Consider the following 16,957-nt stretch of genomic DNA (forward strand, 5'->3'; position numbering starts at 1 on the left):
CAGACTGTTATTTAAGGCGCGTAAATTTAAAAATATTTGGACAGGAAGAGAAAGGGGAGAGGAACCGTAGAAGACAACCTAACGGTTTCGGAGCCGGGCACCCCCCCCCCCCCGCCCGGCGGCCCCGCTCCCGGGGGCCGCCCGACCTGCCCCGCACCTCGGCTGGCCCCGACCCTCCCTCCTCCCCGGGGATCCCGGCGGAGCCCTCCGGGAGCACCGACATTTTGAATGCATGTGTTGTGGGGCAGGCTTTGCTGAGACGCGGTGAGAAATCGCTCGCTCTTTCTCTCTTCCCCCCCGCCCCCCGCCATGCCCAGCGCAGCAGTCCTCACAAATAAACGCAGCAGCTTTCCTCCCCTCGCTTTTTTTGGAGGGAATTTCAGCACTTTAGTAAGCAGATAATAACGTATGGGTGCTTCTACCTGTCTAGTGAACTGCCAGGTACATTTGTGGAAGAGACCCCTTCCTTTCTTTTAAGAGCTAAAAAGTGGTGGTTTGCTACTGTTTTAACTCTTTCTTCACATGAACAGTGCAATGGCATCTCCTACGAAGCTCATTTCTTATCCCACCTTGGAAGAGAGCATGGATTTCATGCCTCTCCCCACGCAGAAAACTGGAGAGAAAGTCTCGTCGTGTACTTGGACGTGCAGTCGGTTACTGCAGCGGCGGCTGAGCCGCGCTCCCGCTCCAGCACGGGGCCGCCTGCGCTGCCCGCGTGGGAGCCCGGCCCTCCGTGTGCCCGCGGCCGCCGGGCTCCCCTCGCCCCCGCCCCGGCGCTCGCACACCGGCTGCTTCACCCTCTCCCGGCGCTGCTGCCGCACATGGCACTCGCTCCGTTCCCTGTAGGATCCCGCTAGGATCTGCCCCTTCTCAGGAGGAGTTCAACAGCCCCCGCCGTTGTTCCGAGGATGATTTAGAAACAAAGGTCAAGTGTAACAGCTTTGCTCATCCGTGTAACTGAAATAGGGGAGAGGGCTCTTTCCCCATAGCTGTGTTCTCACGTAGCCTGCTCAGTGCGAATCCTGCTACAACTACGTTTTATACTCTATTGCTTCACATTTTTCTGTGCTTGCTGTATTTGTTTCTATTTATACATCTCATCTCGATACTATATGGTTTACTGCCCATTCCTGGGCTGCTGCAGGGCAATCTCTGCTCCTGCCTGGGAGGCTCACTTTTCAGTTGGTTTATGTCTCAGTAAAAGCTCTCCAAAACATTTCGTTCCATGTCACACGCTGCAGTTTTTGCATCTCGGGGTCAATATTATTCTCGACAATTTCACAAATATGCGAAGCTGTAAAACTGGGGTTTTTGGCGTTGCCGGGCTGCTAAGGAAAAAAAAAAATCACAAAAATAATTTCTGAAGCCACATCCGATATTAGAATCCTTTCTCGGTATAAAGATCCCCTGTTAATGAGACTTGCTTTCTGTTATTTTCTTCTCCTCCTCCAGTAAACGCAGAAGCTTCTGCAGGACAGCAGGCTCGCAGCGCACCCCCAGCAGCCAGGCAGGTTTTATCACCTGCAAAGCCTGTGAGGTGCACGTAACCCACCAGCTGATTTATTTATTTGGTTTCCCAGAGGCTTTTTGTAGTAACTACTAACTTCCTGGGGCAACAGAGGGTAATTTTCTCTTTCAAAGTATCTAAGTAGGAATTGCAATTTACAGTATTGTTTCTGATAAATGGGGTGGATTGCAGAGAAAATGCAGTAGTACAAGCAAATAAAACATAGCTTTAAACCAGACTTAATACCGCCCGTGACTCACCCTCTAGCGCTATAGGCACGACCGTGGTGTCCTGGCTTTAAACGTGAACTTCTGGCATGCAATAAAAGCCGCTATGTCTGACTAGGTGGGGCATTTTTCTCGGAAAAGCAGTTGCTTTACTAAGCCACTACTTAAACTTCGCCTTAGAGTAAATTAAATGCTGATGGAGCCCAAAACGGGTCTGGGATGAGTGGGGTTTTTTTTTAGCAGCACAGGTGAAAAGTAAGTGAGAGAGGTGAATATTACCTTTCGGTGTTCACCTCTGCTGTGGCAGCGAACGGGAGAAACCCAGGTGGTAGCGCGGATTTGTGCTTTATAGGAAGAGCGCAGGGCGCTAGTTGTGGAGAGGGAAAAAGCTCGGCGCATTCTCCAGGACATAAGGAACGGAGATGGATCGCAATAGAATGGTTTGGGTCACTTCACCTCGGGGACCTGCGGATTACGTTGCTCGGTTTTAATATTTCAGGTAGTTTTAGTGCTCTTTAAGCCGGGTATTGTGTGGGTTATTTCCCGAGTCGTATGTCCTACGTGCCGGGCTTCTTGGATTAATGATCTCTAGATCCCTTGTGAACCAAAAATGATGACAAAAGCGGGCAAAGCTTCATATTTCACAGAGGTTTTTAATCAGGAAACACATCAGTGGGACAGAGCGTATAGTAAACGTGACAGACAGTTTCAGCAAATTACTTTTTACTCAAAACCGGTAGTAACTGATTTTGTGGGGCTAAAATATTTTTTAAGAGTTAAAAATCTAAACTAATGTACACCCCCTCCTCTTTTAAGTGCTATTTTAAGTACTATTCATTTTGCACTGATTTAAAACCTTCTATTTTGAGCAATTAAAATGTAGACTGGTCAAAATAAAGCACTTTAAACTGCCCGTCTGTCCAACAACTAGATCCAGTACAAATGTTAACAGTTTCACACTAAACTCTTTCTCATGCTGTGCTGAGCGTCGTTAGCTCCTGTTGTAGCTGGAGAGGTAAATGAGTTTGAGCCTGATGAACACTCTCAGCAGTGTTGCAATGGCAAAGTTTTGATAGTTAAATTGTGCTTTAGGTGCAAGCAATAATATAACTTCCCGAATACCAAACGTGCTGCTTCCTACATGTCACTGTATTCAAATATTCCCGTTTTGTGAGATGCATCTATGATTTAAATAGTTTATTTCCAGGCAAAACAGAAGAGTTGGTGGAAAGCAAATATTTCTTAAGGAGCATCTAAACTGCACTCAGCTTATGAAGCGACCAGAAAACTTCTTGTACTGCAGCCTTCGTGTTCTCTTGCCTCTGACAATGGTTCTCTGCTGCTTGTTTTGAAACTAGAAAAAACGTCTTGTTCAGTGCACAGTAAACACGAACTACTAAACAGAGCTGTTTAAAACCTCTGGCAATCAAAAAAAAAAAACAACCAACACAACACCATTTATACTGTTTCTGGTAACTAAATTCAAAACCAGCTTGGTGAAAGTTTAAATATACAAAGAGGAAAAGTGTAATCTACATTTAGAAAGTAAGTGACCTACTTCTACAAGCTCTTGTTAGTGTCAAAATGCAGCTATTTCCCAAAGCCTCTAAGCGCCATCCTCTGTCCTCAGGCCAAGCAGCCTTTGACTTCAAGCTCTGCCTGAGCAGGGGGGCGCAGGTTACCCCTTACACGGCTGTTTTAATCCAAAACAAGACTAAAAACTCTTAAGCCTGACCGAAGGGGGTGGGGGGGAAGGGGGTTGCGTGGAGAGGTGGGAGAAATCACAGCAAGCTTTTTCCTTTTCTTAAAGTCCGGCAACATTAAACATGTGAATATGTAGATCTTGTATTAATGACTTAATACAAATGAACTAAAATAAATTGTAAAACTTGATACTGGAAAAACTAGGTATGAGCGACCAACCATATACATGGCCAAGTCTGTGACTACTTTATAAATGACAGGTGTAATAAAATTGTTGGGAGCGTGGATTTAAAACATTTCCATGATCTAAAAACCCACCTCTAGAATTTCTTGAGACTTACACTATCAGCTGATTTAAAAAAAAAAAAAAAAAAAAAAAAAAGAAGTAAGGTTGCAACAAATGTTATTAAAAAGGAGGAGAGAGGGAAAAAACGAGAAGGCTGAAAGCCTTAATGTCCAAATGAGAGTGCATCCGAGCTGGGTTTAATCCGTGGCTGCAGGGAAGAAGCTCCTGTCCTCCAAGAGCTTCACCACGGCGGATCTCTTGTAGAGCTTGGCCAGGTCGTAGGCGGTGGCCCCCCGCTTGTTCTGGTGGCCCACCTTGCACTCGGCGCGCTCCAGCAGGACCTCCACCACCCGCACGTGCCCCTCCCGGGCCGCCAAGTGCAAGGGCAGGTTGCCCTCGTTATCCTCAATGTTAACATCAGCCTTAAACTCCAGCAGAGTCTGCAAAGTGTCCAGAAAACCCTCTCTGGCTACATCATGAATTACAGCGAAGCCAGTACTGTCTTTCAGATTGGGGTTGGCACCGTTAATTAGCAACCTGCGGGCAATTTGGGGGTTCCCGAGTTTCATTACCTGCGGAAGAAAAAGAAGAGTTGAATGCCGCGGGGGGTGCTGGCTTCAGCACGGGGGCAGATCCTCAGTTCTTATCTCTGGCTTTTGTCACGGCTCAGTCCTCATTTAAAACAGACAGAAGAGCCCCACTATAAAACCACGATACACCAGAACATCTATTTTTAATGTAGTTTTTACTAAACTCGCTGAAATGCTGGAAGACGTTATCATTTCGGTGGTCAAAGCTCTCTGCCTCAAAGAGATTAATGTCTGAAACAGGCGGTGTAGAATGGGGATATAATCACCTTTTTTTTTTTTTAAACGTGGGTTATCTCAGTTTCTTAGCATACGAAAATTAAGTATGGTTCGGTTTTATTTGCCTAAGTTTGGGACACCTTTGCATTACTGTTTAATCTCGTTAAATATCAAATATAGGGTCTCTGAGGAACAGATATTTTACCTCAGCAACAGCAAATGTAGGATGTGTTTTTATAAGCTTTCAGGTGTTTACATTGTCTGTGCATTATCATAAAACAAATATTTGGACTGTACAATAGCTCTGTCTGCTAAGAAAAATAAATGCTAGAAGAAATTTTTCTCCCCAATATTTGTGTTTCGTTATGTCACCCAAAAAGGAGAAGTTAAAAGGAATGTTTCAAAGTTCCAGAAGTTTTCTTCTAAAAGCAGTGTATTCTATTGTACTTTCATAATTTCACTATAAGTAAACTGTGGCTATATTCTGTTGTTAAAAACATTCCTTTTTAACAAAAAACCAAACAACAGTAATTGAATTTTCTGACTGTTTCTCCCAGGGAAGAAAGAAAAAAAAAGCTTCTTTAAATTTTCTCGATTGCATCACAATAATGTCATAATTAGAATGAAAATCTCTCTTTTTTTGGGACTTAATAGCTTGCACGGATTTCCCCCAAAATCCTCGCTTTTTGTTTTGTCAAGGACTTTCAAAAAATGAGCACAGTAATGTATAATCTTCAGCCTACAGGCAATATCTTCCTGTTCTTGTAATTAGTCTCATTTTAAGTGTCAAATTCGGAAAAAAAAATTATTTTCTTAGAAACATCCACACATTGATTTGAAAATCTTGGTTAAAAAAATTATCTGCATAAATGAGCACTACAGTGAATTAGATTTAGCATAATGTACAGTTTCTGCGAGGGCTTTGCCGAAAAAACTCTCCTGGTGAAAAATATATATCAGGCTTTTTAAGAAAAGCAAGCTCTAATAAAGATAATTACTGCAGCGTTTGGACTGTAAAGCAGCCCGGTATATCACATCTACAGACAAGAGCAAAAGCACAGATAAGACAGGCTGGGATTCAGGGCAGGAGATTTCCCTGTGCCCCAAGGCTTCCAGCTTCGTATGTGCCATTTCTTTCGCTTCTGCCCAGAGATGGAAGAGATATAAAAGAAAACAAGAGCATTGTGATCTCTCCTTCTTTAGTAAAATCTGGACATTTTGATCTCTTTTTGAGAGGCCAGGCTGTATTATTTGTGTATTCAAAACATGTATTTGGTTTAAGTGGGAGTTTTCTGTGTTCAGGCTAGGGGACTGAAGGCTTCAGTTAAGGATGCGGGGGGGGGGGGGGGGGGGAGAAAAATCATATCAAAGGTGATGCTGTTGGGACGTGGGCTACAACTGTACAGCAATGCCCTTCATTTAGCGAAGTTTCACTTGGGGGGAGGGAGGCAAAGAAGGAGAAAGCATTAACTGAACAACTCTGACAAAGAACATAAGGGCAGGACATGTATTTGAGGCCTGCATAGGTACACTTCGTCAGAAACAAAAAGTACAGAGCAAGACAAGCTGAGCAGTTGTTTAATTAAACAGAAATGCAGAAGAAAAATATAAATTCACTGGTATTAATATAGCAGCATTCTCTCCGTTTTAATTGAGTGAGATATTATGGAGAGATTATCTCAGGTTTGGAGGGTGCACTGACAGAGAGCTCTTTCGAGCGTGGTCATGCACCCACAGCACATTTCGGGATGATACATATTGAAAATAAGTCGACAGATTCTCCTGTTTTGATTTTTGTTGTGGTTCATTAGCTCGGTTATGATTAGGCAGCAATAAGAAGTATTGTTACGACACGGATGCGTGTTTAATATAGCTGGATGCTATGCCATTGTGTAAAACGTTCCCTAATTCAGGATACGGACAGTTAGCTGCTTTTAGAAAAAAAAAAACCAAACCAAAACCCCAAACCAAGCACATTACTGTGGGACAAATCGGTTTTCAGCCCTCGTCCCAAGGATAAACCAGCTAGCTAAATGTTTCCTGCTTTCTTAAAGAAGTTAGTTTGTGTAAGTTTTAAATTTCAATCCTTTCACTCTTTCAAAAGTTGCTGCAAGTGCCTGCGCTGCCATGCGATGCCCTATTTAGGTGTTAACAGGACAGAGAGGAGCTCACAGATCTCCAGGTTCGGCGAAATTGTCAAAAAAGGGTCATTCCTGCTTTTTTTAGCAAGAGGTGCTTCTTTTCCAGCTCTAACATTTTGATGTTAAGCCAAAAAAAGCTGTAAATACCTCGAGCACATTTGCAAGATATATGCTGTTTAAAACCCCAATTCAGAAATGATTATCGTGGTTTCAGGGAGGGGGGAGAGAGGAGTTAACAAACGATTTTTCTAATGTGTGAAATGAAAAAGACCTATAGCTCTGCTCCCACATTTCATTACTTACACCTTAAGTACAAATAACCACACATTTTTCCTCCGGATTTATAAACCACTTCTTTCACTATTCGGTAGCTATTCTAGCCTTTTCGCCATCATTATCTGATATTATTAAAAGCAAAATCTTTCATCAGCTCCAATAGTTCGCAGTTGGATGAGTTCCAACTCCTGCCTGCGCAGCCACACACTTAAAATTTAGGACGTAGCACCCTATACGAACAGAAAGGAAATAGCTGGAACCAGTGCCCCGCTAGCCGATCTAAAAAAGCAGATTTTTAAGCCTTAATTATGAATGAAGAGGCAAGTGATTCAGCTGGAACCCTAGCTCGTCGGGCTAACTCTTAGTGTACATCGGAGGTGCTCGGTTCCGAGCAGCATGCTCCCCGATGAGAAAGGTCATTCCTCACAAACAGCGTATAAAGGCAAAGTACCCTCTACAGCAGACCCCAGAACCGAGACAAGCCACGTTTTAAAAGCACATTGCAGGCAAAAAAAAAAAAAAAAAAAAAAAAAAAGGAGCGAAGAGAGATAAATCCTAAGCTTCAGAGACCAGCACATTTGTGTTTACAGACCTGCTACGAAACCCTGCTCACCTAAGCTGATTTCTTTTCATCTCAGCTCTTTCATTCCTTGCCTCCTCCCCACGAAGTTACAAAATATTAGCAAACTCGCAGCCCGTTTGACATTGAGGGTGATCCCCGACTGAAATAATGGTTTTGACCAGTTTTATTTCAAGTACGTCATTTTAGGGAGTTGGAGCCACTAAAGTTATAAAATATGGCATCCAACGAGTTTGAAAAACCACTCGAATTTCATCCACCAGCCTGTTTAAAACGTTGTCTTTTTTGGAAACCCGGGTCACGTAGGTACCAGTGATGAAATATTTTCTCCCTCTCTGGATACCAACCTGCAGCGCAGTCCTCCCAAATCCATTTTGTGCATTGACGTTTACATTCTTTTGCAACAAATTAGTAAGTTGCACTAGGTCCCCCTTGGCAGCCGCGGACGCCAGCTCGTTCCCAGAAGGCTCGGCCATTCTTTAGGGTGACTGACGATCGGAAAAAAGATGAGATTTTTTTTTTTTTTTTTTTTAACCAGGCATGGCATCGGAGACTGACAGAAGGATTGGGATGGTTAATCTTCTGGAGTAGACCTTGTAGTAAATAATCGTAAAAAACCTCCTTGCCAAGAGCCCGCCCCTAACTCACACGTGATTATTCAGCAAAAGTGCAGCTCCACTTGAAAGAAGATTTCTTTGCTTCCACATATAGAGTAACTCCTATTAAAGACTTTGGCCACTTTCGGGGGAGGGGGGGATAGATTAATAGCTATGTAATAGATTATATATGTTATAGGTAACATATATACACGTACACCGGAGACTCACTCAGACCTGAGATCTTTGAAGAAGGAGACAACCCACCCTGTTCACAGTCGGGGATCTGAGACTTAGCAGCAACAGCTCCGAGGAACAGTCTTCCGTAGCAGTGTGCATCCAGCTCCCGCTCGGGATCCCCCCTTTCATCCCACTCCGCCGCCTCTAGTCCGGGCCGCGCGGGGCCGGGCCGGGCGAGCCGCGCCCGCGGAGAGCGGCCCGGGGCTCCCTCCCGGCCGCCGAGCTCGCTCCCTCGCCGCTCTCGCTCCGCGCAGCAGTTTCACTCCCGCGGCTCCGCGCAGCCTCCGCGCAGCGGGCGGGCGCGATCCCGGCCGGCGGCCGCCCCCGGCGGCGGCGGCTCCGGAGCATCCAGGAGGGCGGCGGGTCCGCGGGCGGCGGCGGCGGCCGGGCGGCGGCGGCGGCGGCGGAGGGGGGGCTGCCGCGGACCGCCGGCCGCGCTCAGGGCGCGGAGGAGCCGCCGAGCGGGGCCGTCTCCGGGACCCCGCCGCCGCTCGCCGGCGGCGGCCGCGCCTCTTGCCCCGGCCGGAGAGCGGAGGGCGAGCCCCGGGCGGGGGCAGGGGCTGCGCCGGTGCCCGCCGCTGCCCGGGCTGTGCTGAGCTGAGCTGAGCTGAGCTGAGCTGAGCTGAGCTGAGCTGTGCTGCGCTGAGCTGTGCTGTGCTCGGCCGCCTCCCGGCGCGCAGTGACAGCCGCCGCTCGCCTCCTCTTTCAACTTCGCGAAATAAAGCTGCACTTGCCGGTCCGCGGTCGCTGCCGCCGCCCGCGACTTTGCGCTCCCCCTTTTTTAAGCGCAAACAATCGCTACTTCTGTTTCCTACGGACACGAAGCCGGTTTCTCTTCCCCCCCCTTTTTTTTTTTTAACCTCATCAGCTTTTTTTGAAAAGAAAAAAAATTTGAGCGCTTTTTGAGTTGAAACACCCGCCCACATTTTAACGGCAGAGATTTAAGGAGGCGCGGCGGAGTTGCGGCGCGGCCGGGCAGGAAGGCCTGCAGCGGCGCGCACCCGCCCCTCGCCCGGCCCCGGCCCCGGCCCCGGCCCCGGCCCCGGCCCCGGCCCCGGCCCCGGCCCCGGCCCCGGCCCCGGCCCCTTGTGTCGTTCCCTTGCCCTGCAGCCCGGGCACGGCACTGCCCCTCCACAGTCATAACAGGGTGCTTTTAGGAGGAGCGCTGCTGAGGCCTAGGGGGGGAAAATGGGGGGTGTGTGTGTGTGGGGAGAATGAAAGGCAAAAGGAGGATTTAGTGCCGGGAGCCCCTGCGGGAGGACCGGGGGTCGGGGGGGGGGGGCGGCCTCCCGCCGCGGCTCGGTCCGGCGCTTCCTCCCCGGGCAGCGGCGGCGCACGGCGGCGGTGCGGTCTCCACCTGCCCGCGGGGGGAGCGGCCCCGGCCCCGGTCCCGGCCCCGCCGCCTCGCTCGGCACCCCGCGGGGCAGCGGCTCCGGGGCCGGGGTCCGCCCGGGCGGCGACGCGAGCTCCTCTCCCCAAAGACAAGGTCAAGGATGAAGGGTCAATGTCAAGTTGTCTTAGCGGTGGAAGGCGACCGTCCGCGGCAGCACTCCTTCCTTTCCGCGTTTCTGGTGTCCTTGATTGATTTGAAAGTGCCATTTTGAGGGGGAAACGCACCCGGCCACCGAGAAGACGTGAGGGCTTCGCTTTTCCTTCGGAGGGCGAAGAAGGGACGGTGGTAACGTACGGAGATTTCATTGCCGTTCTGCCTGACGGCGTTTAATGTCATAAAAGTGCTTTAACGGCCGGATTGCTTTAAGTTTCAGGGACCCTCGGAAGGCTGAGTCCTGCCCACGCGAACCCTCCGGGAGGTAGGATGCAATGTCATGGCTCCCCGATAAGCACGCGTAACCTATCGGCCGCAGGGGCACCCCGCTCGTCCCTTTTCCGCGTGGACGCTACGGGAAAGCGAATTTGAATGTAAACACGCGTGATGCGGCGCGGGGCGGCGCGTCAGCGAGGGAACCTGCGTGGCAGCAGGCGCGGTGCTTGCCCCGGCGCTGCCCCGCGGGGGAAGCCGCGGCGGCAGCCGGGCGGGGCGGGAGGCGGCCGCGGCCTGACCGACAGACACCGTCGCCCCAGGCACGACCAGCTCCGCAGGGATGAACCTGCGGCCCGGGCGGCTGGAGGGAGGCGGCAGGGCTTCTGCGCCTGGCTCTCCTTTCAACGTCGGTCGCTTCTTGCTTTGCAATTACATTTTCCTGTACCGATTCCCCCACCCACGCTTGTTTGTGAAGATACAAAGGGGGCAAGTAACGAACCGCCTACACACGGAGCAGGGAAAGCAGCTATGCTCAAATCGCCGCTGACCCCCGCTCCCACTCCCATGAAAGGGGAAAAAAGCGCGCATTTTTGCGGGCCTCATGATGATAATTCTCGGCCAGAAGCAATGGTGCTAACAGTTTTGTAAACAAAAATATGAATTATGATTTCTTTCAGTTAACTCGAGAAAGGTAAATGTATAAATAAAACCCATGTATTCAAATATAGTTGCTTTTCTGCAAAAGGAAGAAATTTACATGCAAAACTTCGAATATTCAGTCAGACGGCTTATAAATGGCTTGTCTTGTGACTGATCGGTGCCTAAAATCCACAGGCGTTGGTGGCATTGCTTGTTGCTAGCTCACTGCAGAACTAGACCCTCAAGTCTTACAACAGCCCCCCCCCCCCTTTTTTTTTGTTGTTGTTCCACAGTTCAGAATAACCCCCCATCCTCAGTTAACCGTGCCACCTAACAAAAATCGTGAAGTGGAGCGCAGCCGGGGTGCTGCAGGCCTCCTGCAAGTACGGCTGCCCGGCCACAAAACGCCGCCAAACCACCTTCGCCGTGCGGGTCTGTCAAAAGTCTTTGCAGAAAGCAGCACGTTAATCCTAAACATTTCCTCTCAAGAATGATAAATGCACTCCTCCTAAACCAGAGTTGCCCCAATCGGCTCCAAAATCAGCGGCCAAAACACCTTCTGGAGGGAGATGTCCTCGCCGGGGGTCGCGGGGGGCTTGGCTGCGCTGCCGGGGGCGCAGAGCCGCCCCCGAGCGAGGGCTTGCGAGAAGGAGAACAGAAACTTTCGCTGTGACTTGAACGTGAACTTCCTGCGACGTGGGGCACGTGCAGCTTTTCACCTTTTCTTCACGTTCTGGATCAAATCCTTCCTGTTTTGATCTAATATAGATATCGGTACTTAAAACGTGACTGTAATAGACGTGAACGCCGTGTAACTAATCCTGACAACATACCTATAGCTCCAGTTCGTGCCAGGAATTAATTGGCTCTAATCCAATCGCCAAAACTCGCTTTTCAGCCTTTATTATAGTTACTCTCTAGTAATGTGTGGGCGGATTTGTTTGCAATTTAGTATAGGCTGTCCCGGGCATTGCACCACACCTCGTAGCTAGTACAGAACTGTCTGTAACATCCAACTGGGGGTGGGTGGGGGGAAAATGCAGGCGTGAGGGCGATTACTTGGTAGTCCCTCCACTCGGTGGTGGGGAGCTGGAATTGTTAAGCCAACGTCAGCAAGCAATAAAAAACTCTTGGCAAACTCCGCCAACATAAACTAGAGCAGGAACACGATAAAATGTAACCCCCAACTTCTCTGACGCCCTGGCTTTGCGTCGTCCGTGGCGTGAGTGTGGCCTCAGCCTTGCCTGGAGCCCCCGAGCGACTCCGCCGCCGTCAGACCCCCGCCCCGGGCGCCCCGGAGCCCACGCTCCTCCCCAGCGGCGTCCGCAGACAGGCTTCAAACCGTGCCAGGAGTATTTTTCTTGGGAACACGGACCCTCCTGAAGGTACAGTTTGATTTCCAGGCGCCCCGTCTGCATGCAGTTCGCTCGCTGTCTCTCCCCACCGACGGACCCCGCCGCGGGCGGCCGCGCTCTCCCCGGTGCCTGCCACCCTCACAGAAAGAAAGGGAGAGAAAAAGGACGAGAAAAAAAAAAAAAAAAGAGCTGTGGTTCCTAAAATCCAAGGCAAAAGAACTTGATTCAAAGATACAACCAGGTAGCTTTATTGGCTTTCGTTAGTAAGGAAGGTGCTTGAGCTCTTTGTGACCTTAGGTAGCTGCGACACCCGTACAAAGCGCTGAGCAAGACCTGTTGGGCTAATTAGCAAATTGGTGCCCGAATGCGTATTTTGTTTAACGCCAGCGATACGGGGGTAAATGAACGGCTTCAGGTTACAGGAAGCAGACTTAAAAAGCATTAATTACAGCTAGATTTGCATTACGTATCCCCCTCCCCCCATTTCTCTGTGGTATAGACTGCAATTGCACTTTACAGTACCTCACTCCGTGCTGAGCTTGAGCGAGGGCCGCTGTGCAGGTCAGAGCCTGCTGGCTCAGAAAGCTCTGAATGCTTTTCGTCCTTCTGAGACAGGGAAAAGTTCCCGTTTTCCCGCCCCCGCCGCCGGTGCGCGTCCCCCGGCCGGGGCGGATCGGGTCACGCAGCGAGCACGGCGTTACGGGCTGTCGGGGCAGACGCAAACCGCGCCGGGCACCGAGTCACCGCACCCGCTGGTGCCACCGCGCTCCCGCCCGGGGCGGCAGAGCCGCCCGCCGCGGCCCCTCTTTCCCCCCGCCCGCCCCGGGACGGCGGGCCCGGCCCGGACTCGCTGTGGACAGGGCCCTGCCGACCCGTTAGGCCGCAGCCGGCGGCGGAGCCCAGCCGGGCCGCGCCGCGCCGCCGTCGGGCCCGGGGAGCCGCCGCCCGCCGCCAACTGGCGGTGTGTGTGTGTGTGGGGTGGCGGGGGGTGTCAGCCGCCAGGGCAGCGCCGAGGCCGGCCCAGCCGGGGGCCGGAGCCGCCCCGCCCGCCCGGAGGAGCCGCTTCCCGGGTCTGAGGCCGGGCCGGGGCCGCAGGCGCTGCTCCCGGGAGGCTGAGGCGGTCCGTCCCCTCAGGGAGGGCCCACGCGCGGGCCGCGGGCTCTCTCCGCCGCTCGCCCGGACGGGCCGCCCGCCACCCGGCGCGGCCCCTCCCCTCCATTCTTCCTTTCCCGCCGGGATCGGGGCCGCAATCGGGGCCGTGGCAGGGCCGCGGCGGTCACGGTCACGGTCACGGTCATAGTCACGGTGAGCTGCCGGAATAGGCGCGGCCACACCCCCCTCCCCCGGCTTCGCCAGCGCTTGACAGGAGGGTGGTCACGTGCCGGCCGCAAAGCGCCTCTTTGCGACCTCAATGACAGGCAAAATGTGCGACAGGCGCTGTGGAGGCAGGGAGGGAGCGGCGCTGCCTCCTCCTCCTCCTCCTCCCCGGGCGAGCAGTTGAGGCAGCGCTGCCCGCTCCCGGCCCCGGCCCGCTCCCAGCCCCCCGCCCGCCTCTCTCTCTGCTCCCTCCTCCCCTCGCTCTGCCCGCCGCCGCTGCCGCTGCCGCCGCGCCCCGGCCGCCGCGGAGCTGCCAGGCGGGGCAGCCCGGGGGCGCCGCGGGAGCCCGAGAGGAGCCCGGCGCCTCGATGAGCTCCTAGCTCCCACCCTGCTCCGTCCTCGCCGGCAGCAGCAGCTCTAGGTGCGCGGGTCAGAGCAGAGCCGGGGACGCAGCTGGCTGCAATGGCGTCCAACATGGACCGAGAAATGATATTGGCTGATTTCCAGGTAAATTTCAAGCCGCCGCCGCCGCCACACAACCGTGGCCTCTCGCTGCTTCTCTCTTTCTCCTCGTTGCTGTCCTGCTCGTTCTTTGTGGGAAGGTCCAGGGCGGTGGGTGTGAAGCCCCCTCTCTAAAGCCTGCTGTCTGTCTTTCTTTCTTTCTTTCTTTCTTTCTTTCTTTCTTTCTTTCTTTCTTTCTTTCTTTCTTTCTTTCTTTCTTTCTTTCTTTCTTTCTTTCTTTCTTTCTTTCTTTCTTTCTTTCTTTCTTTCTTTCTTTCTTTCTTTCTTTCTTTCTTTCTTTCTTCTTTCTCTCTTTCTCTCTTTCTCTCTTTCTCTCTCTCTTTCTCTCTCTCTTTCTCTCTCTCTTTCTCTCTCTCTTTCTCTCTTTCTCTCTTTCTCTCTTTCTTTCTTTCTTTTCTTCTTTTCTTTCTTTCTTTCTTTCTTTCTTTCTTTCTTTCTTTCTTTCTTTCTTTCTTTCTTTCTTTCTTTCTTTCTTTCTTTCTTTCTTTCTTTCTTTCTTTCTTTCTTTCTTTCTTTCTTTCTTTTCAAAACGGGGAACATGTGCTTTCTTCTCTCAAGGTGTGTGAACAAAATGTTTTTAACTTAGAGAGTTTCAGGTTGTAATAATAAAAAAAAAGCTTTTTCATCCACTTTGCTTGTTCCAACCCTCTACAACCACCCAGGCCCTGGGACAGCTGTGAGCCAGCTCACTTGGAAGAGGCAGATGCCAGGGAGGATACAAAACTCATCACTCCTCATGATTTGTCACAGTGTTTGTAATGAATCACTTGCTGGTACTACAGCTTAAGACTGAACAGAGGTGTTTCCTTTATAACAGCAACACTAACTTCATGATTGCCTCAGCCGATGACTTGCAATGGCACTAAAACTCTTTCCACCCCATTCCAAACAACAATGTGTTTGTTTAGAAAGGAGGAATATGCCCTTAAAAGTTGTTTGCTACCTTCCCTCCTCCTTACGAAACGGTTATAATTTAACTTCAAACTCTTAAATCTTATTCCCAGAATAAAGTCTTTCTCTAAATAAAAACGATGTGTTCAGGAGCCTGGTTACTGTGTTCTGTATATTGCTTCTTCATATTGCTTAGTTTTATATTATTTTTCTAAGAATAAGTAGACAAACAAGTGGAAGATACATGCCTTTGAAATAGTGGGGAGGGCCAAAAGCAGCTTGGAAGGGTATCGGATCATATTTGAATATATCTTTTTAATATTTGCTTTTCATTTGATGGCTTGTTTTGTGTTTTGTTTTGTTTTGTTTTGTTTTTTAAGCTTTGTCCGTTTGCAGTGTTCATTTGTTCTTACATGGATAGGCTCCTGGATAACCTTGGAATGAGTTGTAAAACTGCTGTCTGTTTGTTCAACTTCTTAAAAGACTGTCTCTCAGCTGTTAGCAGTGAAACTATTTCATTTAGTAAAAACAAAAAAAGTAACCCCTTAATTCACTGTGTATGTGCGTGTTTAACAAGAATGTTTCTTTGGAATTACAGGCAGGGTGACTGTAGGGTACATTACATAATTCCTCTTTTGCAAAAGGTATCTGATATCTTAGTGACGTAACGTGGAGTTCCCAGCTGATAACAGGGAAGTGTTTTCCCTTTCTGTAACTGAGTATCTTACACCCATGTTGATTAAAACGTTTAACAAATGTTTCTATAATGATCCTTTATTTTGTTGTGCATGGAGATACTTCTGTGTGTGTAAGGAGTGACGCCTCAATTTAAAGGCTGGGGTTTCATAAAGGAGTTCTCACAGTAACGATACACTGTGTAAAAGGAAACTGGGACCCCAATTCTGCAGTCATACTGGTAGAGGCAGACTCCTATGGAATCCCTTGTTGTTACCTGAAATAGGTTTACATTCAGGAATCCCACATGATGATGAAGTTAGAGACTGGTGAACGTAAGATTTTTTTAACAGAGTTCTCAATCTGTATCCACTTTCCAAGTTTTTACTGTCAGTGCTATTTTGCAGTTCTGCAGTATTTTTGTGCTTGGGTTTTGAAACCAGGTAGTAAAGGCATAAGAGTAACTGCTGTGTTTGGTACCATGAAGACAAGTAAGTATTATAGCACACTTGCAGATGGGCGGTTTAGTCACAGAAATCAGTTGTAGATCCAGGATGACATAATGCGTCTGAACCTAGGACCCAGGAAATACTTTATCGTATAACAATGCTCATTTAAAAATGCCCAAACTTTTTCCTCCTGTATTTCAGCAGACAACTTTGTTTATCTGTTTCATCTTTTTTTTTCTTCTTTTTTTTTTTTTTTTACATCTCAAGCATCTACCTGATTCTGAAGCACTGAACTGTCAATTGTTTTGCTGTTAAAGCTTCAGATTTGTAAAGGACAATGTCAATCATTGTCCTCATCCTCAATGCTAGTTAAGGCCTCATATCTTTAGGCTGTTACAAAACAGTAAAGGATTTTGGGTATTTTAAATACTTGATGGAATTTGGAACTCATTCACTAAGAACTTAAAATGGAAAAGAAAATGTTATGTGCAAAGGAATTCTGCATGATTTTCCCTTCTATATTTTCTGTACCTTTTAATTAATAAATATGTTTCTCAGAATTCTGCTGCCATTTTCTATATTTGTTTTGAGGTGTCTTGTTGAAGAATGTTGTGCACACTGGAAATTTTAAAAGCAATTCTTCGTAGTTTTGTTCAGCTAATCTTTGCTGCATTAAATTGAGCGGGAGACTTGCATCACCATTTCAGGCTCACCTTTCCCAAATTACTTTTAAGAGGGATAGAGCAGTGGTCTTTGAACTTGTAAAACTTGAAAGAGTTTTCCCTCCCCATTAAAAAAAAAATATTCAGTGAAGTCATAATTAAACTGATGTTTGATGCTTTTGTGAAGCTTTCCTGGACTTATTTTTGTGTCTTTCAAAGCCATTAGGGATTCTGCCATTGATTTTAACTTGAACAGGATCTTGTATTGCATTTGTTTTTTCCTTTTAGCTCTGATTGTTGTCAAGGGTTACTTCTACATTCT

At 49.0% G+C, this 16,957-nt stretch overlaps 2 protein-coding genes and 1 long non-coding RNA gene across 6 annotated transcripts in view; 2 read left to right on the forward strand and 1 right to left on the reverse strand.

Moving 5' to 3' along the window:
• Nucleotides 1-2,367: 2,367 nt before the first annotated feature.
• Nucleotides 2,368-9,230, reverse strand: CDKN2C (cyclin dependent kinase inhibitor 2C). 4 transcript variants are annotated; one of them, XM_064455115.1, is made up of 3 exons: nucleotides 8,391-9,230; nucleotides 7,875-8,015; nucleotides 2,368-4,296 (listed from the first exon to the last, which is right to left on the reverse strand). In XM_064455115.1, exons 2-3 carry the CDS (start codon nucleotides 8,001-8,003, stop codon nucleotides 3,922-3,924), a joined length of 504 nt encoding a protein of 167 aa, XP_064311185.1. In that variant the 5' UTR covers nucleotides 8,004-8,015; nucleotides 8,391-9,230; the 3' UTR covers nucleotides 2,368-3,921. The 4 variants fall into 4 exon arrangements, with proteins under 4 accessions (XP_064311185.1, XP_064311186.1, XP_064311187.1 ...); XM_064455116.1 differs by having other exon boundaries at nucleotides 8,361-9,230; XM_064455117.1 differs by lacking the exon at nucleotides 7,875-8,015.
• Nucleotides 9,231-9,405: 175 nt separating this feature from the next.
• Nucleotides 9,406-10,848, forward strand: LOC135313940 (uncharacterized). Its single transcript, XR_010373445.1, has 2 exons — nucleotides 9,406-10,046; nucleotides 10,124-10,848. It is a non-coding gene; the product is annotated as an uncharacterized LOC135313940 (long non-coding RNA).
• A 2,677-nt stretch (nucleotides 10,849-13,525) lies between these two features.
• The window catches only part of FAF1 (Fas associated factor 1), a 173,776-nt gene continuing 170,344 nt past the window's right edge, over nucleotides 13,526-16,957 (forward strand). The window contains exon 1 of the mRNA XM_064455119.1: nucleotides 13,526-13,943. Within this exon, the coding sequence (XP_064311189.1) occupies nucleotides 13,899-13,943 (45 nt within the window). The 5' untranslated portion in view covers nucleotides 13,526-13,898. The remainder of the gene's footprint in view (nucleotides 13,944-16,957) is intronic.

The sequence above is a fragment of the Phalacrocorax carbo genome, chromosome 6 (assembly GCF_963921805.1).
Source record: "Phalacrocorax carbo chromosome 6, bPhaCar2.1, whole genome shotgun sequence".
NCBI lineage: Eukaryota > Metazoa > Chordata > Aves > Suliformes > Phalacrocoracidae > Phalacrocorax > Phalacrocorax carbo.